This window comes from Thermobia domestica, chromosome 6, assembly GCF_964235325.1.
Source record: "Thermobia domestica chromosome 6, izTheDome1.hap1.1, whole genome shotgun sequence".
In the NCBI taxonomy this organism is placed as follows: domain Eukaryota; kingdom Metazoa; phylum Arthropoda; class Insecta; order Zygentoma; family Lepismatidae; genus Thermobia; species Thermobia domestica.
Genome location: NC_137459.1, coordinates 249230788 through 249257167, shown reverse-complemented (window position 1 = coordinate 249257167; position 26380 = coordinate 249230788). Strand labels below are relative to the sequence as shown.

General features: G+C 36.2%; 2 protein-coding genes across 2 annotated transcripts in view; both read right to left on the bottom strand.

The window, feature by feature from the left end:
* The window catches only part of ScpX (Sterol carrier protein X-related thiolase), a 61970-nt gene that overhangs the window by 10378 nt on the left and 25212 nt on the right, over nt 1-26380 (bottom strand). The window contains exons 4-6 of the mRNA XM_081762742.1: nt 22793-22983; nt 20352-20589; nt 7717-7972 (exon numbers count right to left, since the gene is read on the bottom strand). Of these exons, the coding sequence (XP_081618868.1) occupies nt 7717-7972; nt 20352-20589; nt 22793-22983 (685 nt within the window). The remainder of the gene's footprint in view (nt 1-7716; nt 7973-20351; nt 20590-22792; nt 22984-26380) is intronic.
* LOC145687778 (uncharacterized) lies at nt 14257-15840 on the bottom strand. Its single transcript, XM_081761215.1, has one exon. It carries the CDS (start codon nt 15538-15540, stop codon nt 14908-14910), a length of 633 nt encoding a protein of 210 aa, XP_081617341.1. The 5' UTR covers nt 15541-15840; the 3' UTR covers nt 14257-14907.

Genomic DNA, 26380 nt, shown 5'->3' with positions numbered 1-26380 from the left:
AGAATGATGGACCACTCTCCCATGTTAACATTCTAACCTATTCATTGTATTATTTGTAAATTATGGGAAATTACGTAAGCTAAACAAGTCAGTCAGGAACAATATTTGAATCAGCGGATGTTCTAAATATGCAGGCAAAGCGGGGTTAACAAAAATGGTAAGAGAACTTTTGTTTCTGTAAACTGTACTACAATATTATTTTTAAGCCTCACAACAATTATATATATTTTAAAATATCAGTCAAAATTATACTTGCGTACCACTACACTTTATACTCTTATATATTTGTTTTTATGTAAACAGTTCTAAGACACATGAAAACTATATAACTTTTTCAAAAATGTGATTAAAAATGCATTTACTTTTTACTAAAATGATTTGTGAAAGGCATATTAAATTTACGAGATTTATTTCACCATCATCTGCTGAAATAAACACTATACTCAAAATAGATATAGATAAGGTAGCAGCCCAATATGAATACTGAAACTTTCTATAAATAGACAAGAAGCTTAAGTCTATAGTTATGAAAGCAAGAAAATCAACCAAATGTATATGTTACCGTCAGAACCCGAAATTAGGTAAAACTAGAATTTCCTAGTTAAAACTAGTTTTCTCAAAGCCGTTTCGAAAGAACTAGTATTAACTAGTTAATACTAGAATTTACTATGTTAGTTAGGTAATTCTGGAATTAACGAAAAAGACTATATAATGTGAATCATATACAGTTTTTACTAGTTAAAACTAGTTCTGACCAAAATGGATCAGTTAACTGTGTTTCTGCAAGTTCGGACTTGCTCCTACTGGGAAAGTATTGTTTTGTTTTCTCTCAGTCTGTTCGGAGCCTTTGTAAAGTGTGCAGGTGCGTCTCTCTTGTCGTGGCTACGCGTGTGTTAGTGTTTCGGGAAGTGTGAGGTGATTATTTGTTTGGAAAATGATAAAGACAGTCACTATAATGCAATGACCAAGGACGTTTACAGTAAACTTTTAACTGAAGTTGAAGAGGCAAAATCTGCTGCAAAGAAAACACCTTTACAGTACAGACGTTTGAAACGGTTTAATGCTTTGGAAATTGGTGAAACAAAAAAACTGGTGTCGAATAGTGAGCCTGTGAAGTACCGGTACTACTTACCTGCCGAGGAGATCTTGGATGTTATTGAAGCATCACATGTTGCTGTGGGACACGGAGGTCGAGATAGAATGAAAGCTGAAACTTCTAGGAAATATGCCAACGTTACGACTCAAATGATAAATATTTTTCTGTCAATGTGTGAAACATGTCAACGGAAGAAAAGTATGAAAAAGAAGGGCTTTGTTTCTAAGCCAATACTTCACACAGAAATGAACAGCCGATGTCAAGTGGACCTGATAGACATGCAAGCACACCCTGATCGTAAGTTCAAGTTTATCATGGTATACCAGGATCATCTGACGAAGTTTGTCTTACTGCGAGCGCTGCAAACCAAAAGAGCTGAAGAAGTAGCCTACCAACTGACAGACATATTTTTGACATTTGGTGCCCCCTGCATTTTACATTCTGATAATGGCAGAGTTTGTTAATTCTGTCATCAAGGAACTAACGACACTCTGGCCTGAGTTAAAGTTAGTCAACGGAAAGCCCACGCACAGCCAAAGCCAAGGGTCAGTAGAGCGGGCAAATCAAGATATAGAAAATATACTTGCCTCGTGGATGCATGATAATAAAACAACAAACTGGTCAAATGGTCTGCGCTTTGTTCAGTTTATGAAAAACCGAGCTTATCATTCCGGAATAAAACAGTCTCCATACTGTGCGATGTTCGGCATTGAGCCAAGAGTAGGACTTACGACTTCAGCACTGTCATCAGATGTTCTCCAAAACATAAACGATGAGGATGACCTCGTGAGTATTATTGAGGACATGAATGAGCGCCTTAGTGAACATGAAACATTTGATGAAGGAGAAAATGAGGCTGGTCCTAGTGCGGTTGATATCACATCATCCAGGAAAGAAGCACGTGAAAATTTGTCAAAGCAGGCCAAGAAAATGAAACGTATCTCTGATGCCACCCATCCACCTGTTGAAGTGGGAGATAATGTCATAATACCAATCCCGGTTGTGGACAGATCAAAGGCGGATTTTCGGAATGTCATTGGAGTTGTTCTAGGAAAAAAAAAAAAAAAAAAAAAAAAAAAAAAAAAAAAGATCTGCACAAGATTGGAACCAAGGATGGAAAGCTGGATAAATTATATTGCAGATAAGTTTTCTGTCTTTTATGTGCTCCTTATTGATAGAATTTGTATTAACGTCCTAAACAAGCTAAGGAGCTTCTAACGACGGGACCTACAGGTTAAAGTGGGATCCGAACCATTGCTCGGGTTTGTATCCGAGGCGGAGGGCTCCCAGCGGGATTTAGAGCCCGCGACCACGCCCGCAGAAGGCCTTAAGCATTTTCATTTAAGGCCTTTAAGCATCTCTGGTACACGCCGGGATGGGGTACGATATAGCATATGGGAAGGAAGTTGGTTAAGGCCTAGTTTTATAGGTACTATCACATTCTTTGATTGGTATGAGAGGGATAAAAGCTGGAAATCCTCAGTCAGGATGGTAGGCCGCTGGACGCGAACTTGCGACCTTCCGAATGCGAAGCCAGCACTTTACCAACTGATCTATGGCCGCTCGGTAATTAAGAGCTATATTGTATATGTTAACGCTGTTGACTAAGCTCCCCACCACTTTCTTTTTCTTTCTTTCTTTTTCTTAAGATTGTGGGAGGTTGTAGGTCATTATCACAATTTTGGATAGCAAGCAAGATAGAATTTAATAAGTCTGTGATCTGAAAGGATTATTCCTGTAAACAACTTATTTTTTTGTTTAGATTTTTGAGTAGTCAGCGTGTGACATCATTATTCACAGCTATTCAAATTTCTATAACAGAAAGTAAATTGTTTACAGCGCTGATCCTTTTAGATCATAGAATTACTTAAATTCTGTCTTGCTTGCTTTCCAAAATGGTGATAGTGACCTACAACTTCTCACAATCTTCAAAAAACGGAAAAATTAATGGGGAGGAGCTTGGTCAACACCCTTAACCATAGATGTTAGTGTTTTATACGTATCTGTAATATTATTATTAACCGAAATAATGATGGATTCTTCACATCATTTTATGTCAAAATAATTTTCTGTTATAATGTCCATTATGTTTTTCCGGAACCGATTTAATAATATGTAATCCATCTGTTGTTGTTTACTGTGTACTCACCAGTAGATTGATAACATGTCACGAACTTGATCCCGGTAAAAGAGTGTTGTTTAGCTTGTGAAACCGGTACTCGTGAAATGTGCTTTAGTGCATAGGCGTTTTTGTAGGAAATACGCAGATTAACTACCGGTGTTTCTCTGAAATACTAATTATGACGAGTGTGGAAATTGTGCGTTAAAATACATTATTTATTTGTTTTGAAAAGTCATTATTATTTTTTATATAAGTGATTCAGGATTCCCACACCATATGATTAAACAAAATGTGTCTGTTGTAGGTCTGAATTCGACATTTGCCATGAGCAGTTCCTTACACCAGTCGAAGTGCCAGATACTAAAATTTCGTTGAGAACTGCAGCCAGGAAAGCAGCATTAACCCCACAAGGGTTCACACGTTGTGTGTGCAAGAAAGCATGTATTTCGAAAAGATGCTTGTGCAAGAAGAAAGGTTTTCTCTGCAACTCAAAATGCCATGATAGTTTACCTTGTGGTAACAAATAGAAACATTTCAGATGTTTTAGCAATAAAAAAGTTTTTCTTTGCATTTCATAATAAATATACAATATTACGTCAGTAGATTGGCTTTGGCACCACCGAACTGAATAAGTAGTAGTGCAATAGTAGTGTGTATTTTACCTTGTGCTAACATACAAAAGCATTTCAGATATTTCTGCAAAACGGAAGTCTTTTCTGTGTATTTCTTAATAAATAAGTGTTTCTATAGAATTGTATTTGAACAAGGATTCACATGTTATGCATGCAAAAGGGCTTATATTTCGCAAGGTACTGCAAAAACAAAGGATTTCTATGATATTGTGAGTGCCATAATACTTTTTAGAAATATATACAAACATTTATGATGTTTGTGCAAAAGAAAAGTTATTTCTAAGTGTCTTAATAAATACATTTCTTCAGGTTTCACTAGTAATATTATATTTTAATGAAAATAAATAGTAAACTACGCATTCTTAATAAGCGTTGTCAATTTTACAATTCACTAGTTAATACTGAGTTAATACGAAAGGCTGCCGAAACTAGTTTTAATTAGGGTACTCTGGTTTCAACAGATTTCGGGTTTTGACGGTAACACATTTCAGTTAATACTAGTTTTGACTAGTAATAACACGTTTTAACTAGAAGGAAAAATAGTAAAAACTAGAACTACCTAACTAACATCGTAAATTCTAGTATTGACTAGTTAATACTAGTTCTTTCGAAGCGGCTTTGAGAAAACTAGTTTTAACTAGGAAATTCTAGCTTTACCTAATTTCGGGTTCTGACGGTAACATATATACTTGGAATAAAGGAATCCTGAAGAGGGTATGGGAAAAAAATCACATGCCAGAAAACACTACAAACACTACCAGCATCACAAAGAAAAACTATAATCGATATTGGCAACTGCTTCATCAAATTAGGAGCTGAGGAGGTAGGAAGGAAAGAAAAATAACAAATGTCAACGTGTAGCGCCCATGGACACAATGTTGGAAAATATAAAGTTTAAAAAAAATGAGTAATGAAAATAACGAGAAAACATAAAATGGAAATTATATAAGTATCTTCTTGTAGAAAATATAGTTAAGATACAAATAAGTATCATGAAACGGAATGTGTGTGATGGCGTAGTTACAGACGGTTAGGATCAGCACGTCAGTTCATTTATAAATGGGACTGTCTTTCCATCTCTTTCTGAAGGAAGCAGGGGCGTGTAGAATGGGTTTTGAAGATATTCATACGGAACATGAGGTCGAATGTACGTGACCATTGATGCGGTTCTAAAGAGGAGTTATCAATATCTCTGAGATAAAAAGCTGGACTGTGGGTACATTTAGAGAAAATTAGATTTGGAAAAATTGAAATTACCAAACTGGTGGAATGTACGTGTTACATTTGCGGTGGGATATCAGGTTATACTAGCGTCAAATATAGAATAAGCTGCATATTTAGGTTTCTTTCATTTCTTCTAAAATGAAACGCATTTCAAGGAGGGTCAATTCTCTTAATTGGATCCTGAAGGTTGGGGGGCAGAGGGTGCTGGATTTGGTATGTGATTCTGGGTCGGACCGAGAAAGTCTTTCAATTTCAAGTAAAGTGATGAATGCGAAATAAGAAAGATTCAGAAGTTCTCGTAAGGAAATTAGGAGTAGAGAATTATTATTTTTTTATTTATTTTTTATTTTTTCGTTTTTTTTTCTTTCTTTCTTCACAATTGAGTTGTTTTCGGGAAAGAGGCAGCGGTATCTCCGGTTAAAGTGCTAGTGAAGGACCTTCAGGTAGTTACTGGCAAACTACATGGAGAAATAGATGCAGGACGGTAACAGTGAGTACTATTGAGGTAAAAGAAGAAGTAGAAGAAGTAGAAGTAGAAGTAGAAGAAGAAGAAGAAGAAGTAGTAGTAGTAGTAGTAGTAGTAGTAGTAGTAGTAGTAGTAGTAGTAGTAGTAGTAGTAGTAGTAGTAGTAGTAGTAGTAGTAGTAGTAGTAGTAGTAGTAGTAGTAGTAGTAGTAGTAGTAGTAGTAGTAGTAGTAGTAGTAGTAGTAGTAGTAGTAGTAGTAGTAGTAGTAGTAGTAGTAGTAGTAGTAGTAGTAGTAGTAGTAGTAGTAGTAGTAGTAGTAGTAGTAGTAGTAGTAGTAGTAGTAGTAGTAGTAGTAGTAGTACATATACATATTATAAACTGGAGAAAATAGTGCACATGGGACATCCGAACATATACAGAATGTTAAAAAAACATACAGCATTCAAACTACGAAAACGGATTGTATTGGTAGTCCTGTCAATTAAGGTGGCGTGAATGATTCTTCTGTTCAGACGATCCACGGTTCGTGGGAGCCCTTTCCTCCCATCATGCATACCACCGATGGAGCACTGAAACGTCAAAAACCATGCAAGTGTTAACTCTGCGATACGACCATCTGGCTGCTCGCAGCCCCGCTATACACTCACGCTTGAAGCACTTAGTTGTACAATAGGCGTTGTTCGCTGGCGTTGTCCTGGCATTACAGACAGAGACGTGGCACACATACAACGGAGTCACACAGACAACTACACTGATCGTGTTATTCTACGACCTGCAAACTGCTAGCAGCCTACCCTCTACGATGGCCGATCTACTGAAACCTTCAGACTAAGATCACCACACTCTACGGAGGTCCACTTTATGGTGCAAATTGCGTTCGAATCTGGAGGCTTCAAGGTATTCTTAAATGAGTTTCCACCAGTGTAATTGGAATAAAGGAGTCTCGAAGCAGGAATGAAAACGAATTATCAGAGAATAGTGAAAACATAATACACAGAAAAAATGGTACACTATAAATTCTTTCACTAAAAGCTTCCTCAGACAAGAAGAAATGAACGAGAGATCAGAACAAAAAGATAAACATAAAGCGTTTAGGTGGATCGATCGTTTCTTTTCTTTTCTCTACTTTTTCATTTACGGGTTTTGCAACAATGTTTATCATGTACCTTTTGTGTGTGTTTTCATGTTTTCAGTATCTTTTGCTGAGAGAGCAGTGGAAGAAATCAGGGCCGGACTGGCTACTAGTTGGCCCCGGCGGCTGACAGTGTCGGCCCCGAATTCTCAAACCCCCTCAACCAACATTACCACAACGGCCCACTGTTTTCCTACAATAAAAGCACACTATTATCTTACTGTGCTGTTCTTTAGTAGCCACACCGTATTTTATACTATAAAGATCATAATATAAAATCAGGGTAGGCTATATGTTACATAATAATATTAATGAGAATAACACAGACAGTAACCATAAAATAATAATAATAATAATAATAATAATAATAATAATAATGGCCCGTGACTTCACAAAAATATTAATTGTCTCACTAGTTTTCCACATTTTCTCTTTCTCCTGACTTTCTTTATTAAAGTTTATATTTGGCCCCCTTTTGATTTGGCCTCTGTCTGGGCGGCGATTGCCACCTGGGCCAGTCCGGAAGAAATACCCTATTTGTGTGAATAGCTAATTTTGTATAGTTACAGGTACATCAAATTTTCGTAAGCCAGCTAAGAAAGAAGAAAGCCTAAATTTTAGACACCCTATACTGAAACAGCATATCTGCAAGACGCTGGGTTTGAGCGAGTAGAGACAAAAGATCTATAGCTTAAAAATTTGAACTTATAATATGTTCGAAAATACAAAGAATACGTTCAACTCCCTCAACTGCCTTAGAAACTCATTTAAATGAGATTGGAGTTTCAAATGTGAATAACTCAAAACTTATGTTGATGTGCGTCTTTTGGAGTAGTGCCTATGATATAATTAATCATGGAGTTCGAACATACGTAACCTCAATATTCGTGACAATTCATCCTTTCCAACAGTTTGTACTTGAATCTACATACAAGTTCAGCTTACGGCAATTCCACAACTGAATATGATAATTTTCCCAATTTTCACCACTTCAACTTAAGTCCACAAATACGGCTATAAAATATTTAAATCAACCTCTACATACCTGTTGCACCCAAAGGATGACCTTTTGAAATCAAACCGCCACTAGGATTAATCACATATTTCCCACCGTAAGTGTTGCCATTAGTGTCTATTAGCTCCGCAGCTTTTCCTGGCTCGCATAAGCCAAGCGCTTCATAGGTAATTAGTTCATTCGCTGAGAAGCAATCGTGCAGTTCTACAACATCCACATCTTGAGGTTTGTATCCTGTTTTCTGAAAGAGTCTATCGGCAGCAGTCTTTGTCATATCATATCCCACCTGCAAAGTAACGCAATTTAAAATCACCTTCATTCCCAACCTTTTATATTTACGTGTTATATATAGCATTCTTAATAATGTTACTAAAAGTTTAATTAAATAAAGATCATTTTTTGTTTAACTGGTTGAAATGCATAGCTGAAGTGACAAGTACAGTAATAGTACCATTTCAAAAATAATTTAATATATCTTTTATGATAAAATGACACACGAACAGATTTGTCATACCGGAAATAGCTAAGAGGAAAACATGTTGGAGGAATTTCTCAAGTCAACACGCTTAATGACCAAGAAAAATACAGCCTAAGTCTCAATTTACAGTATCTTTGCATTCACGTAAAGTAACTAAAGAATTCGTAAATAAGAAAAATAATAAAATTGGAATTCGCCCGACCTTCCCATTCCTACTTCTAAAATACCAATAATGTGGTCAATACTGCTATTTCCCATTAGAAGTCCAAACTAGAAGTACAAATAACCATAGAAAATAGCTTCCCGAAGCATGATCTCCTAGGTAACTTCATGGATGTGTAACCGTGCATCAGAAATATACCACGACTTTTTCCTAATAGAAACAGAACTAAGTACTATACTCCAGCTATTCAAACATATAAAGATATCATTGAGTCTTCATTCGGCTACAAGTGAATACGAAAGATATACAATACAGAAACCCAAAACTGTTTGTTCAAAGTCATAATCCTCACAAAATTACTATCGAAATAATTTTATATAAGGCATAAATTTGTTCGATTAGGCATGACTTAAAAAGTTTTTTTTTTTTTTTTTGTTTTTGTTTTTGTTTTTAAGCCTTTTATTATTATTTTCTAATTATTATAGCTGGGGCAATAAGACATGGTCTCTGAAGTTTCTTACCACAAGTGAAGAGAAAATGCAGCCCTTACTTTGGTGCTAGTGTTACCAACCACGGCCACTGTTTTACACAATTAATTAAATTGCTGTTATAGATTCACTGAAAAAAAAAAAAAAAAAAAAAAAAAAAAAAAAAAAAAAAAAAGCCTCGACTCGTGAGTAGTAGCAACGCTGCTGCGAGCTGTCAGAAATCTTCTCTTGCTGGCTCTTTTAGCGCCTTTTGAAATCGGTTCACTTGCTTACACTTGCATTTTGGTGTGCTCTAGTGCATCTTCCATATATTTTATTGGCAATATTTTTTTCACTCCTCTGTCACTGAAAACTTTTTGCTACTTCTTTTATTTTTAGTTTTTGTGTCCTTATGTAATACCGAGGTTATGAAGGACGAAACCTACTATTAACGTCGCCCCAAACCATGACCGAAGTTAGAATCAAGTACAGTTCGTGGGTGCACAGACCATTATGCAAGATCAATCCTGACAGTATAACTTAATTCCCACCACATTATCTGGCCCCCACGAGAGCTTGATTACAGCACCACTCCACCACCTCGGCAAGCAGAGACTTGTGTTGTAGATTATAAACGAGAATATGGAGAAGAAAGGCACTTATCTGTAATCTTGAAATTCTCTTTCCATACCTTACGGTACAATACAATATTTTAATTATACAAAAATCCAGAAGCGGAACTGGCAATGACCCTAATCTTAAACTTTCACCTGTCGCGAGGCTTACTATGTCCTTAAACTACCAACGATATAGCTGGATTGTGTGTACATGTGTATTTTGGCATATTATTCACAAGCAATTCGGGAACACGAGAGATTTGATTTCTAATTTCCTTCAGTCCACCGACCAAACATTTTGTGTGTAACTACATTGTTGTATTTTACCTTCAGGCACTTGAAGAGAATCTCCAATTTGTACTGATTGTATATACACAAAATAGCAACACGTTTTCAACCTAAATAGAAATATAAAAATTTCCATCAGATGACTGTATTGGAAAAATAATGCGCCAACACACAGAAACTGGCAGTGTCACTGATAGCACAATGGCGGAACAACTGCCTAGCAACTAAATGCAATTATATCATGAATTTAAGAAAAAAAAAAAATATTGGAGTTTAATGTCCTTTTTCAGCACAGAGGCTACATTATACACGAGCTACTGCTGAAAGTGGGATTGCATCAGAGGCAAGTACCTCCACGGGATTGCAGCTAAAACCACACGCATTAGGTATTTCACAAACCGAGAAGGCCCTAAAGTGAACTGAATGAGAAATGTAACAGACACCCATACTCATACTTCCCGAAACAAACATCTTGGATAAACTGCCTAGGCCTATCATCTAGGTTACAACAATCATATAATTCCATTGTAGTTCACTGTAATTTCATATTAGGAAAAAAGAAATTTTCCTGTAATGCACTAACCCGAAGAAAAGATAAATTATGCTATATAAACACAACATGTTCATTGTGATAATAAAATAACGAATATAATTTAAAGGAAACAAAGTCAAGTTTTCACTAAGAATCTACTAGTTAGCAGAGCGGCGAACGAGACTAAAGTATATTAAAAATTATACTGAGGATTATACGACTAAAGGTTCCTCAAAAGAGGAACAGAATTTGGGAACAGAGATTTTATATATATATATTTATTTATTTATTTATTTTAAAAAAAAAAGAAAAAAAATTTCGTGATCTTGTTATGGCTACGTTGAGTTCGTAAAAAACACTGAATTCTGGAGTTCAACTTATGATCTCGTACACACAAACACATACTAAACATCGAAATATGTTGCTATATACTTGGAAACTAATTTTCTGAAAACTTACCCTTATTTGTTACGAAAAATTGTACCCTCACTCGTAGATATGAAGATATGAAACTCATAAGCCTTTCTCTCAAGTCTTAATTTCAAGTACACAAATTAGAGTAGTATTAGTGAAATGAATAGAAAGAACTTAAACGAAACTGGAACGGAACTTCTGATATTTTTCTTACAGTTTTAACACACATCTCCAGCTCCATGAATCGAACATGCTATTTTACATACCCTATCTTTCTATCGACAGATTGTACACATGATAATAGTATTAACTACCTTACATATGTTGTCCATCTTTATATTGATGAGTCTTCTATAGACGTAAGCGTTGAAACAAAAATAGTTTTATTTTGTACGAAAGCAGTATACTTAAAGCGTTCATGTCATGCATGCCATCAAGAAAATGTTTAAATAGTAATACAGGTATCAATAAATTACAAGAAAATTTTCGGAGCAATAATTTCCCAACAGTTCCAGTTCTGACTACTTAGTATACTGCAGGTTGTAAGACATAATTCAGATGCATGGTGACTATTTGGATAGTGGTGTGCAATCTCAAGTTGTTTGATAGAATTGTCATATACATGGATTTGGAGCGTGAAACTAACAATATATTTCAAATACTATTATTCTGAGAAACTGTCGTAACACTAGAATTTGTAAACATGCTTCTAAAATATACTGGAAGAATTAAATTTTGAAGAATGAATAAAATTATCAGTCTATAGTCCACGTTAGTACCCGTTATTTATTTATTTATTTTTACATTAATGCCACCTGTACAAAATTTCAGTTAACTACCTGTCGCTATACATCGTTATCGAAACTGCTGTTGTTCATCTTCGTTACTTGCAATTATGGCTACAAATACGCACAAATTTGAATCCATAAAATTTATTGGATTTTCAACAATTTTTGTTTCTTCGAGAGTGTACGAAACTAACCTGAAGCCCAATTTCAGAGTTGGAGTCTATAAAGAATATGGCTAACGTATTCTCAAAAGTAAATTCCAAAATGCCAAACCAACTACTTTTCTATTTAAAGATATTAAAATTTATTATCGTGAAAGGGACTTGTTACGGATTAGTTCTTACTTCTACAAACTATTTCTGTATTCTACATTCTCTAATCAAACACACTCACCTCGAACCATTTGGCTTAGAAATTTAAACTTTTGCTCTTTATTATTGAAACACGATTATTTATTAAACTTCTTTTTTTGACTTTTGTTTTAAATATGAAATTTCTCTTCAGCACCGAAGCTGCACGAGATGAAATCTTCAGTTTAACTCGGAACTACAACCGGATGTCGCCCTACTGGCAATCTAACCCGGACTTGGTGCACAGATAGGATGCGTTCTACTCATTTGGTTACTTGAGAGCTGTGCATGCTCTAGGCTGTCATATACGGACAAAATTTATTGATTCCTATCCACCCTTTGTCAGAAGAAAGTGAAATATGAACCGTTGAAAGTACATTTGATGCTCTCCCACAGGAAATCGAACTCGAGACCTCATGTACCAAGGTACGCGCGCTAACTAGACTAGCTGGAAGGGCTAGGTAAGATTTCTTGGTTGGGGAGTTTAGAATCCCTTTTCAGCACAGATGCTATATGAGACATAAACCTTCATCTTAACGTTGAATCTGAACTACAGGAGATCTTGCCGAGAATCGAACCAGGGTGGATCTCTCACACCGAAGGTGCGTATGTTAACCGTATTGCTACAAAGAGACAATGCAAGAGTTTTCGTTATCATTAATTACAATTGTTATTCAGACGTATTTGGAGTTCGAAAGTGAAAATCCACATGCATCTTAATTATGCTATTACGTAAAAGTACGCTATTACGAGAATGTTTATAATATTTAACTCCCTGTATAATATATAGTCATTAAAAGTGAGGACACTATTTTTCGTAATCTCCAAATAAAAGATACTGTGTCCTTACAAAACCATGTTTAATTGGAGTAGTTTCTGAAAGTAAACAACGTTTTTCATATAAAGATAAGAAAAGTCGTGGTTTTAACATCGGGACAAATTTATTGAGGAAAGCTGCTTGGCAATAAAGTAATGAACAGACAATTAGTGTCACGCTTTGTCGGATGATGTATCGTTTCAACACATCTAGTGGTGTGTGTATGAACACTTATCACTAGTTGTCTCTTCACTTCAACGAACCGCTGTGTATCCGCTAATAAATCGTGTCGTAATATGGGCAAAATTGGATGCAAATGTGTAACATGAGATTTTGTTGTTTGTATTCGCATGAACCAGTTAAACAGTATGAAGAACATGCAAATATAAAATGCAGAAGACAAATTGTTACCTAAGAGTCAAATCACGTGTTCAAGTGGTTATTTTGAGAAGAGTCATTCTTTGCTAAAAATCGCTCAGTGATCGAGCGAGCAGTGCGTCAGACTCTTTCAAAGATAGTCACGAAGAGGTGTAAATATTAGAAACGCACATATCATTCAAAAATAATTTCTCTTAAGAGCAAGTTCACTGGAAAAGCAAGCAAATGAAATAGACGTTAATACTCCGAAGAACCAGTGGAACTATGGAAGAGCGGTATTCGATATTTCCATTCGGTATCAAGTAGGGCGGTGGCCTAGCGCCTTCAGATCTATGGTCTCGGGGGTAGGATTGCGGTAAAGAAACTATTCCTTCAAACAGGAACGTTACAAAAAATACTCCTGATCCAATAAATAAATAAAATAACAGTGTAAGAGGGCACTCTGGACCGAAGAATCTCAATTCCAACTTTTCGATTTCCAATACTAAAAGCTTGTGCGTTGTCGTCCCGAAGAGCGTTTTCATCCTGACCATGTAATACTTCCCGCAAGGCACGGAGAAAGTAGCGTTACTGTTTGGGGATGCTTTACTGACTACTAAGTTGATAATTTAGTTCAAATTAATAGAATAATGGACAAATGTGTGTTTCACGCCGTTTAAGTGAGGCATGGAATTCCATCGGGAATGTGGATTTGGGCATTTGGGGACAGACAGTAAATAGACAACGAATACTGAAGGTCTCTGAAAGCCTCTTCAGAGGTACTGGAGTCGCATAGCTTCGCAAAAGTGGGATAATCAATCAAACAGATGTCTGGAATTTGCAAAGCTCTTTTCAAGGCTAAGAATCGGCATTTCGTTGAACATAAGCATACTCAACAAATGTTCTCTCCCTCTCTATCTTATATATATATATATATATATATATATATATATATATATATATATATATATATATATATATATGTGTGTGTGTGTGTGTGTGTGGCCCATTTTAATCTTTCCACGGAAAAATCTCGAAAACGGTTGAACATAAATGAACCAAACAAAAACTAAAACACGAAATGCCATGGGGCACATCGAAGTGTCGCGGTGCCACCCGGGGCCGCCTTTCATAGGGGCGCAGGACCCAACTTCAAAATTTTAAATGGAAACATTGGTCGAGTGATACTTCGTTCGATAGATCTTTAAAAACTAAAGAGCGCTGTGGCAGAATATTTTCATATGAGTCATTGTTTCAAAAGTGACCATTAAGACATGGTAGGCCACCTGTATCATAAACATCCAGTGGCCATAGAATGAAATCGGTTAATGATATATGAACAGAACAGAACTTCGAATAGGAAATCAGAGGGTATTTATCAATTGACGGCTCGAGAATGTTGCAACAGAGGAAAAGATGATTAGAGTAAAAGTGCCATAATACAAAGGAGAAAATCTAATTCCTACAATATTATCGCTCCAATCACCCTCTGTAAGTGGGTGAAGCGGGAAGGAACGGTGAAATTGCAAATGAGGACTTTAGTTTATATAAATTGAATTTACGCAAAAAATATCTGAAATATGTTTATGAGATAGATGTCTCTGAAATGAGAAAAAGTAAGTAAAATTAATGTTAAATGGTACCTTCCATTTTTATGCGAAACAAAATTATCGAGCAATGCAGCTTTTAGAACAATGTGTACAAACGCTGGTTTTGTTCAACCGTCGACTGCACGATATTGGTCTGTTTTTTTTTTTTTTTTTTTTTTTTTCCTTTTTTTTCTTGTGTGACTTCTTATGTCATGTCCAGGGCTTTCTCTTTATGAGTCCTCTCGCCTATCATATCCGGGGTGTTTTTCCTTGGTGAGTCCCCTCGCCTCTCACGTTCGGGGTGTTTCTCTCTACGTGTCGTGAGTCCCCTCCTCTCACGTACCAACAAAGTGGTGAGGACTTATCTCACAGTTTGTTCAATGACATCCCCATTTGCCTGTATACAAAAATTAATCCTTCGGTGAAAATGCATGACTGTTTGTAATAAAACGTTACGTGGGATTTGAGCACAAGCTACTCGAATTCGCTCCATCATATCTTCCCTAGTTGTTGGTTCGCGCTCATATACAACGTTCTTCAAATATCCCCACAGATAAAAATCTGGGGATCGTGTGGGCCATAGTATTGGTCCGTTTCTCCCAATCCATTTTCCATTATGTTGCATGTGCAAATACTCCACCACTCTTTGCGCAGAGTGAGGTGCCGCTCCATCTAATTGCAGCCACATCCTCTGCCTTGTCTCTAGGTCCACCTCCTCAAGTAACAATGGCAAATGATGTTTGAGGAATTCCAGAAACATTTCACTCCTCACATTTCCATCGAAAAAAAAATGTGGACCAAAGAGGTAACCATTGACAATACCACACCACACATTAACACTCCAACGATGTTGAGTATCTACTGGTCTATGCCAACGAGGATTGACATCTGACCAGTAGTGACAATTATGCCTATCGAGTTCGCCAGTATTTCGGAATGTTGTTTCGTCGGAAAACATGACATATCTGAAGAACCCTGGAACATTTCTACACATCCCGTGTACAGTGAAACTCCAAACAGTCTTGGGAAGTAACGTAACGCAAGTAACGTTTCCTAGTAACGCGTTACATTTTTTCCAAAGTAACTGTAACGGTAACGCGTTACAAATTTTTAAGTAACGTACGTAGTTTGCGTTACTTTTTTCGCGTTACATTTCGGATGAATAACTACAATATATGTATATTTTTTTTTCGGAAACAAATGTTTGTTTCCTGTAAGTAAATTTCTCAGAATGGAACAATGGAGCATGAACGATGTCAGTGACCGACGATTCCTGCACTGTTCGTTTTTTCCCGTTTAGCCTTATGACCTCTAGCAATGAAATTTGCATGTAAAACCTATTTATATTATCACTTTTCATCTTAATGTAAGGCGGAACGGGAGATCTCGATGTGCATTTTCCCGTTTCGCCTTACGAACTTTATGCTGGTAGGCTTGCAAATACATTCATAGATACAATTTGATTTGTTTATTTATATAACAAAATATAGTGCCACTTGCTGTTTTTGTAAGATGAGAACAGCCTCAGGGAAATCACGCGAACTGATTCCAAGCACTTGGAAGATTTTGTCTTAGATTTTGACAGCTCCAAATCAATACATTCAGTGAGTGAACTACGAGTGCAATGGTACTGGTATTCTATTTTACTTTGATTGGTGTTGTTTTTATAAAGATGGAGAACGAAAATATTTTATCGTTCGAACATTTGAAAGAATACTTTTTCTTAAAAGCTGAAGATGATGGTAAACGGAATTTAAAAGTAAAGTGGTGCCCCGGCGGGAAATATTTATCAACAACTAGGGTGCCATAATTAATGACATACAGTAAGGGGTTAATATGAATAAACGGTGTTCTGATAAGCAAGCCTACTTTATTGATGTAATGTTGATGGCATGTAATATTAGAGTTCTTTTAGATCAGTTTGCATATTCTAAAGTCCCGTTGATTATAGTTTGGAACAACTAGCTTTAAAAAGCATGTATCGATTTTAGAGTTATTGGCAAGTTTTGATTCAGCCCCAGTTCATGTGTTCTCATTTTGTCGGTTGTAGTGTAATATTTCTCTATATTCTGTATTTTTAATTTTACATAGCAAAATTATTATTATTATCTAATTAGTTTAGCAGAATAATAGTAAGCAACCTTTTTTTCTAACGCATAGGAATGGGCACGAGTCAAGCTAAAACTCGACTCGAATCGAGTCGAGTTTCGGGTCGAGTCAAAAGTAATATTCTCGAGTCGAGTTCCGAGCCGATTCACTGTTTTTGATGTCGAGTTTCGAGTCGAGTTGAGTTTGATAAATGGCTCGCTCGGTTTAACTCATTTTTAAATCATGGTCTGATTACACTGGAAAGCGAAAGTCATTGAGAAATGTAAGCTAAACAGTAATATGGAATACTTTTAGTGTTGCTCACGAGAGAGACACTGCTCGCATCTCGTCTAGTCTCGATAGCGAGACTACAAGATTTTTTTTTATATAAGCTTAGCTCGGTTTGGCTTAACTGAGCCGATGGCTCAAGCCGACTCGCTTGGGGTTAACCATCGGCTCGAGCTGGCTTGGTTGGGATGAGCCATCTGCTCGGTTCGACTCAACTAAGCGAAGGGCTCTAGCCGACTCGATTGCGTGAGCTGTTGGCTCGGCTCACTTCTCGGTTTGGGTCGATAGTGAATGAGCTGTGAGCCGATCTGCTCATGTCGTTCACAATTCTAAACCCGGGCCGAGTAGTTTTTAAGATATTTAGCCAGTGCCCTATAACTTTTAACGATGTTTGGCTCGAGCCCGAATACTCAACGTAGATCTTCAACCCAAATTCAGAAGCTCGTGAACAAAGTCCTTGCCTTCTAGACTTCACAACTACCGAGGTTGGCAATCAACTACTTTTTTTAGTATTCAGATATAAACCGCGTATCTTTCATGTCTATACACAGTATTGTTATAATAATAATAATAATAATAATAATAATAATAATAATAATAATAGCAATAATAAGTTGTAGTAGTAGTAGTACCATTGATAATAATTATATTGTCTATGTAAGATACTTGAAGGGAGTACTCGACACCAGATTTGGTTCGACTCGATTCGAAACTCGACCCGAATTCGAGTCGAGTTGGAGGAAATTTTTCAAGCCGAGTCTCTTGTCGAGCTCAAAGATGTCTGTTTCTAGTCGAATCGAGTTTCAAAAAAAACTTGTTCGAACTCACTCGTGCCTATCCCTACGAGTAACGCAGTATGGCATTTTAGTCAATGTTACATTACATTAAAATGTTCATATAGCTGTCAAGTAAAACTTTGTCCTTGCATTTACATAAATCGATTCAGAACGTGCAGCAATAATAATAATAATAATAATAATAATAATAATAATAATAATAATAATAATAATAATAATAATAATAATAATAATAATAATAATAATAATAATAATAATAATAATAATAATAATAATAATAATAATAATAATAATAATAATAATAATAATAATAATAATAATAATAATAATAATAATAATAATAATAATAATAATAATAATAATAATAATAATAATAATAATAATAATAATAATAATAATAATAATAGCGGTAGTAATAGTAGTACGGAAAACTGAAGTAATAAGATTTTTTTTTTTCACATATTCAAAGTTTCGGACCTAAAAGTAACGCGTTACATTTTTACAAGTAACTTATCCAACACTGACTCCAAATGGAGTAACATGTCGTTTGCAGAAAGGGCTTGAGTTAAAGTGATATGATATGCACGATATATAACCTTTTTCAAGAGTCGAAAGGCAGTTGTTCTAGGTATCCCTATGTCCCTTTCAATTTGTCGGCTACTAATATGAGGATTGTTGTGAATTGTTGCTAAAATTGTTATCATTCATGTATCATCATTAAAGTTGCGAGTCGACCTTTTACGCATCAGGCGACCCTCATGGGCTCTTAATTCAATATTTCGGATAATTGTATGACTCGGTGGCCGTCGATTAGGATATCGAGTTTGATACAAAACAGTGGCTTGACGATAATTTTTGCGACATTCAGCCAAAATAAGGAGCATATCGACAATTTCGTCTGGTGTGTAATCAGTCATATTTATTCTTTTCTTACAATTTGTCAAAGAAAGTCAATAAAATGAAATAAGTCGTGATAATAAAAATAATGCGTAGAGATAGTAAGAAAAAAAATTTGTCACATATTTACATTTGTAATCAATATAAATGTGTATCTGCTTTAGGTAGATACCTCTGACTATGTCTTTCATTTAACTTACTAATCAGGCTTTGTCTGTAGGCTCTCAGTTCGAAGGCTGGAGGCACAATGTACTATGCGAATATGTTGGATCACAATCGTCTGCTGAACCAATGAAAATGAATCAACGAAAGTTCGTGTTTTCTTTGACGGTGATGTGCATGTGAATTCACGAAAACTCTAATAGCAGTACGAACGTTTTGTGTACAAAGTACTAATACATTGTTATTTGATAATTGAAACAACACTGTTTTATTTATTTTCAGATGGTAACCCTTAACAGTGAATATTTCAGATGGGTAAACGTTTGAGGACTTCACTTGGAGCTTCAGTTTCGTGCTTAAAGGAACGAAACTTGACGTGATATGACTATTTTATGATGTGCAATTGTCTAATGCACAAATCACGGATTAGTGGGCAAAGATGGGAAAAGTCAATGGCCGTGTCAGTACAGAAGGTATCATCTCGATATTCCCCTAGTGGAATATAAAGACAAGGACAATATCAGTTATAATATGCAAAGCAGGATGCATGCCCATTTTCAACCTAACCAATATCACCTACGAGGGAAATTTAGGTGATAGAAAATGAGGTTCACTGAGATGTTCTCCACAGCTAATTCCGAATAAATTTCAGTGGTAATTTCAGTTCTGATCCTCAATAACAGAACGGTACCTACTGATGCAGATGCCTTCCAAATATCTTGCACGCATTGCGTTAAATTCTCAGGAGCAAAGGGGGCGGGCAAAATGTTTGAAAGTTCCAAAAATGTATTATTAAAACCTTTGCTTCGATTCAGTTGCTTCTTTTCTCCCATCAAATCATACTTTGCAATAAAAATGTGTGTTATTCTTCAAACCGAATTTCACCTTAGTTTTAGTCATTACAGTACTAGTCACTTGTACACACAAATGTTTCAGACAAATGATACCTATTGCAAGTAAAAGTGGGGTTCTCATTTGAGATTGTCCCATTCATTCCCGCTTCAACCACTTATGAGGGAAGTCGAAAAGATAATTTTCTAAGAAATAGATTTCCTCCTTTGCATTATGTCACATTTACTATAATTATCTTTCTTTGTTGTATCATTCTTGAGCCGTGGAATGATAAACACCCTCTGTGATTTCCTATACGAGTTTTATTTTGTTATTCATCTCCAACGTTTTCATGTTAGTGGTACTGGACGTTTTATCTAATGCAGGCACCACGTCTTGGTGGCCATTTTGAAAACGGTGACCCATACGAAAAATCTTTTGCCACAACGCTATTTAGTGTTTCAAGATCTATCGAACGAGGTATCACTCGCCCGATGTTTCCATTTAAAATTTTGAAGTTGGGCGGCCCTGGGTGGCATCGCGACACCACCATTCGATGTGCCCCATGGCATTTCGCGTTTTAGTTTGTGTTTGGTTCATTTATGTTCAGCCGTTTGAGATATTTCCGTGGAAAGATTAAAATCGGCCACCCTGTATTATATATATATATATATACAGCAAACAAAATGGATGTTGCTTAGTCAATGGGTGAAACTTACGTATTAAAAAAAAAAATACTTACAGTTTTTATACAACTATTGTCCTTAAATGTTGATGGTAAATCTGTAACCATTTCCATTCCAAGAATCTCAACAGCTTGATGTTCCAATCCATGCTGATGCACAAACTCTTCACTGCACAGAATTGCAGCTGCTGCCCCATCGGAGGTAGGACAGCACTGAAGTTTCGTCAAGGGCCCAAAAATTGTTGGAGATTTCATTATTTGCTCTAAAGTATATTCTTCTTGGAACTGCGAATGCCTGTTTGAAACAATATTACACTGTAATACATAATATTCAATAAAGCAAATAAAAATATACACCAGAGCTGATTGATTTAATTCAATACAACTTACTCAAACTGATATTTTATAACAATTTATGTACTGAAATTGCATGATGTACCAAATCATTAGAATAAGAAATAATTTGTTTTCAATAACCAAGATAAATGTATAACGTTTCGTGCGTTGAAATAATCATTTTTCACTGTAGAAACTATTAGCTTGAAAGCGGTGTGTATTGAATGAAAGGCAAATAAAAATTCTAATTTATACGGTATAAACTTTTCAGTGTCGTAACCACTTTTCTCTACGAAACTGATGTGAGATCTTCGCAACATGATCTGCATATGCTGAGAAAATAATTTGAAATCTCTCTTAATAATGAAGAGAACTCTCCATTTTCACTATCCATAAAGAACAACAACACTATCCATTTTCAAATAAAGGCAGACATGAAGGTACCGAGCAAACGTACCAGTGTGGTGACATTTAACTATTATGAATTAGCGTGAGAACTATTCCCATTATGATAAGGTTACTATTGTTAGTAGTAGTTTGCACTAACTTATGGCTACACAAATATTAATGCTCGAATCTAAATATCGTTAATGGTGGTATGCTTCATGTGGGTTGGCAGAAAAGTGTTAAATATTGCGCTGTCCTAAAGGTAAACTGTAACGACTGTCTTGTTTATATACTGTGTTCATGTTGCTTAGTTAATAAATTACATTGTGATTGACATGGAATAACTACTTGTGGATTAACTATAGCCTTATTTACATTCAATACAGCCCATATCTTAATAAAAACAGCAAATCACATTCAACTTCAGTATCATCATTATCCATTTACAAATGAAGGCAGGAAAGCAAGTACGGAGTGAACATAGCGGAACAGCGACTGCTAACTATTAGGAATTATAGTTCCCCACAGATTAAGAAGTATCGCTATTATAATAAGATTATTTTTCATTAAAGTGTTTTCTATTCCATAGTTCTTAAATTATCTACTTTCAGCACTAGCAAAGCACATGAGTTTACTAATTGAAAGCTCAAGTTTCAAACATAGTTTTACAACAATGTACAGATAACTAGAAAAATAAAACATGGAAAGCATAGTCCTTAGAATGGACTTCATTTAATGAAAGTATGCGTTTTCTTTACTAGACACAAGATAGTCAATGCAGATCATTAGAAATACAACACTTATAACAAAGTAACAAGAATATCAAAAAATGAACATTTCCATATCTTACTTCTCACTGACACTATATGAATCGAACTCACTGCTCGGGATCTGAACTATTATTTGGATTTGTACACGAGGCAAGTATCTTCATCGAAAGGCAACCCTTATCACCCATATAGAAAGTACCTGGTTACCCGTAGGAACTTTAAGATTTTTGTGTCTGATACCTAAACCCCTCCTTAACTGCACAATTGTGTAACTTATTAACTTATGGGTTGTACTTAATCACCAACGAAAAACTGTAGTAACCATTCGTTAAATTCCGGGTAAACTACGCAAAATTCACTTTACAAGTGTAAAAAAGTGATAAAGGTAACTCCAATTCTGGGTGAGATGGTAGAACAGCGAAAATTCCAGAGCTTCAGTGCATATTATGTGTAGTAAATTTAATTATACTTATAGTGTTTCTATACGTGGGATCTTTTATCTGTAGTTTTACCTTCTTTTTTACATCTGTTACTCAAAATATATGATGGTAAGCTCCGCATGAACTTCGTATAATTTGCCCTTAACTCACAAACAGTGGGTTCACCCCCCACCCCCCTCGCTGATTGATTACACAGCCATTCAAGGGTAATATTCCAGATACGTGTCAAGCATTTGCTACACTTTGATTACTGTAAAACAGATAGAAATAAAATAATTATCCTTAATTTATATTTGTAGTTCCAACTGCTTAATATCATGTACAGTAGCTAAGTGGGTTTTCTTTTTTCTTTTCTTTTCTTTTTTTTTTCTTCGTACACAAATGAGTAGTATGCATTTTAATGTTGTGAATTTCAAAGAAAATCGAACAATTATGTCTTTTAAAAACAGTCATTATTTTCATCAATAAACGTGCTGTTACGTTAGTTTTCAAGAAATCACTCATGCAAAGACTAAAATAAAAGCGATAGATTGTGGATTCGAAACTGCAAACACTTAATACTCACGGATTGTTAACGGAATGTTTGTGGTTCTTGTATGCAATTTTTGCTAGATGTTCAGGTTTGGTTCCGTATTTCTCCATATGTTCTTTACCAGCATTTCCGAAGAGCTGAGCTGTGATCGGCGATTCATTAATACCTGCAATATCCGCCATCGCTTCTACGTGCTTGTCCATTGGGTTTGTTCTATCAAAGTACTGGAAAAATAAATCACTAATAAAATATCTTAATTAAAAACCTGAAAGAAAGTTAATGAATTCCTATAAGTGACAAACATCTTCAATAGTGATAAATACTATAGAGAAGTCAATACACTACACAAAATTTAGAGGCGCTACTTTACTAGTTTTCTTGCGAAAGCAAGTATTACTCTTACAGCTCAAACATTAATGTAAATTATTAAATTAAAATACAAATAAATAAATAAATGAAAGAGCAAAGGAACAGGTATGACAGTACTTAGGAAGAATACATTACTGTATTTTCTTTATTTTATTTTTATTGTACGTTTCACCTTCTTCAAACTGAGTTAAGTTGATTTTAGCGTCTCTTTCAGTAGCGAGGCTATATAAGACGTGGGCTACTCATTAACGTGGAATCCGAACCACATGACCTCCCGCCGGGAATCGAACCTGGATCTTCCGCACCAAAGGCGCTTTCTTCAAAGTCTCAGACTATTTTAATGACGTCGATCGAAATGCACATACAATCGTTACGTAATTTGATCATTTTTTATTCTTTCAGTGGATATAGGATATAGTATAAAGAAAAATTCCTTGATTCCTCTAGGTCTCATATGTTGTCTTTGCAGAGCTCCCTCGTAGCTAAGCGGTTAGCATACGTGTCTTTGGCGTGAGAGACCCAGGTTCGATTCCCAGCGGGAGTTTATGTTAAGCTGTAGGTTCACCTCTCATATAACCTCGCTGCTGAAAGGGACGATAAACCTCAAAATCAAATCAAACTAACGTTGTCTTAGCTATGAAAACAAATCACAACTATATCTGACAACAAAGATAATATTTAAGAACATACACTGAGCGGAAAATCTTACAGTCGGAACTCTCACTAGGAACTTCAACTGGTATGTTTAGATTAAAATATTGCAATATCCTCTCATATAAGCAGTGAACACCACGTGTCTCATATGGATAAATAACGACACGTGCCTCAATACCATTACCAGAAAGTAAACGACGGATATCTTCAACCAACGGAACACTAAGAGAGCCCCTTCGACAACCCTCCACCACAAGTTCCACCTCCGAAGAATGGCTATATATATAAGCGGATACGCCAAGGCAGAAGACATCAGTTTTCAACTGGCCATTCCTCACCTAATATCTCTAGCTGCAATGGGCAAGATACTCTTTTTTCTCCTTGCCGCAACGGGCAGGAGAGTCTTAACCCTATCTCTGTACTTCAACGGGCAAGACGTATCCTTACCTTTCTTCCGTGCTGCGATAGACACACGGATCATAAGACCCAATTGCTATGGGCAGTCATCCTCAACCTTCGTGCTGTAACGGGCAGGAAGTTTCCTTGTATTTAAATTTGAGGAACTCTTAAAGACTTATAGAAATCACTTATTTGTGGTCTTTTGTATCATAAACTGTACAAAATACTTATTAGTTCATAATGACAGGTGTGGCTTAGCGGTAGAACGCTGACCTCTGGTGCGTGGAGTCCTTGGTTCGATCTCCGGCCAAGTAAGTTTGTGGTGGACAACATCGTGTCAATGTTTTTTCCGGGTACTTCCGTTTCCTCCCACACTCTTATTCCACCAATTCTTCCATCACGGGGGAACGGTGGCTCAGAGGTAGAGCGTTTACCTCTGGTGTGTGGAGTCCTTGGTTCGATCTCCGGCCAAGTAAGTTTTTGGTGAACAACATTGTGTCTGTGGGTTTTCTAGTGGTACTCCTCGTTTTCTTCCACATTCTCATTCCACCAGATTTTTCCATCATTCACTTGCCTTAATCATCTGACTCCCTTAGCCTCAAAGGCATAACCGTGGGCGTTGCACTGAAAAACTTCATTTCGTTTCATAATAAAAAGTGAGGGGTAAAATAACTGTGTACTGTTTCTTCTACCAAATATTACAAAATTAACACTTAAATCAACTGTACATTGAAATGATAAATCCTAAAAATGACAGTCAAGGTATGCCAACCATGCCAACATATGATTTAGGTAAAGACACATACACGGATGCAGCTGCACTGTGGGCCAAAAGTCAATTCTGATATTTCCATAGTGTTACACAAACCAGCTAACCTGCACATTACAAAATCACAACTAGAATTACATTATTGCAGATCTTGATGATCAGAACCAGGAAGAGAAAGCACTCTTGTGCGACTCTTCACAGTTTCAGAAACAGATTTTAGGTGCGGAATATCCATGTTTGATTCCCGGTTGAACTCATGTAGTTCGAAACTAAACTAAAACCCACGTCTCAGAACCTTGATGCTAGAAAAGATGCAATAATATAAAACCAGCAAGGGAACAGTTTTAGTCACCTTTCTGACTACGAAAAACGAATATATTGTTCACCCGTTAACTAGTGTATTACGTCAATACAAAGCTATATCACAGATTACTACGATTCCCTGACTGTCCACACCCAACTCGTATCTACAACGTCAACGTCAAAACTAAGAAATTGTTTTCTCGTACTCTAATTCAAGGAAACCACTAAGAAAAATACTTAGTGAAGCGTGCGATGACGAAGCGTTGCCGTATCCAACAGTGGCGCAATTGATGGGAATCTTTCGAGAAGGGAAGAACGCCATTCAGGTCGACATCAAAACAGCACATTTAGTTCTCTTTTTCTGTGATGGATTGAACGGGACTTAACGACAAACGTAGTATGCATATCGCATAAAACCGTGCTCCACATCCTGCACATTCAAATTTGAAGCACCCTATCAGATCAAGTGAAGTGCAAATAAATAGCAACACTATGCAACTTCACAGGACTTGGTACACCGCTATGAGAAGAAAGGTGACAATTGACGGGTTGTCCCTATACATGAAACCGAATATCCTGTTCATTATAGTTTTAGAAATATTCACAGCATTAATAAAACAAAGCTGACCATAGCATTAGATATATATTAATAATACTTGTGTATCAATTTCTGCAATGTAACCTCTCCTTCATCTAACATTATCTGTGTTTGATGAAGGCGATGTTACCTTGTCGAAACTGTTACACAAGTATTATTATTATATATTTGGTGCTTTGGTTAGTTTTGTTTTATTAATACTATGTAACCTAAACTCGCTCCTATGAACCACACTTGAAGCACCAATCCAATGAGTGGAAGCATCCCGAATCACCTTGTCAAAATGGTGGTGTAAAGGTAAAGTTCAAGTGATACATGACATCCCAATATCCGTGGGGTAATTCTGCATCACAGGTAGACGGTAGATGCACCTATTGTGTAATTTCTGTGATCAGTTTCGTTCCGCACTCAGGAGATTCACTGATACATATTTCTGGGCATTACTGGGATTATGGGCTTAGGCCCGTCGCGTATAAGGGATGACGTCCCTCGGCGGGTACACTATTTAGCGGGAAGGGGAAGGAAGGAA

Coding starts and splice junctions, on each gene's coding strand:
- LOC145687778 (XM_081761215.1), bottom strand. CDS start 15,540: ATGTGTAGAAATGTTCCAGGGTTCTTCAGATATGTCATGTTTTCCGAC.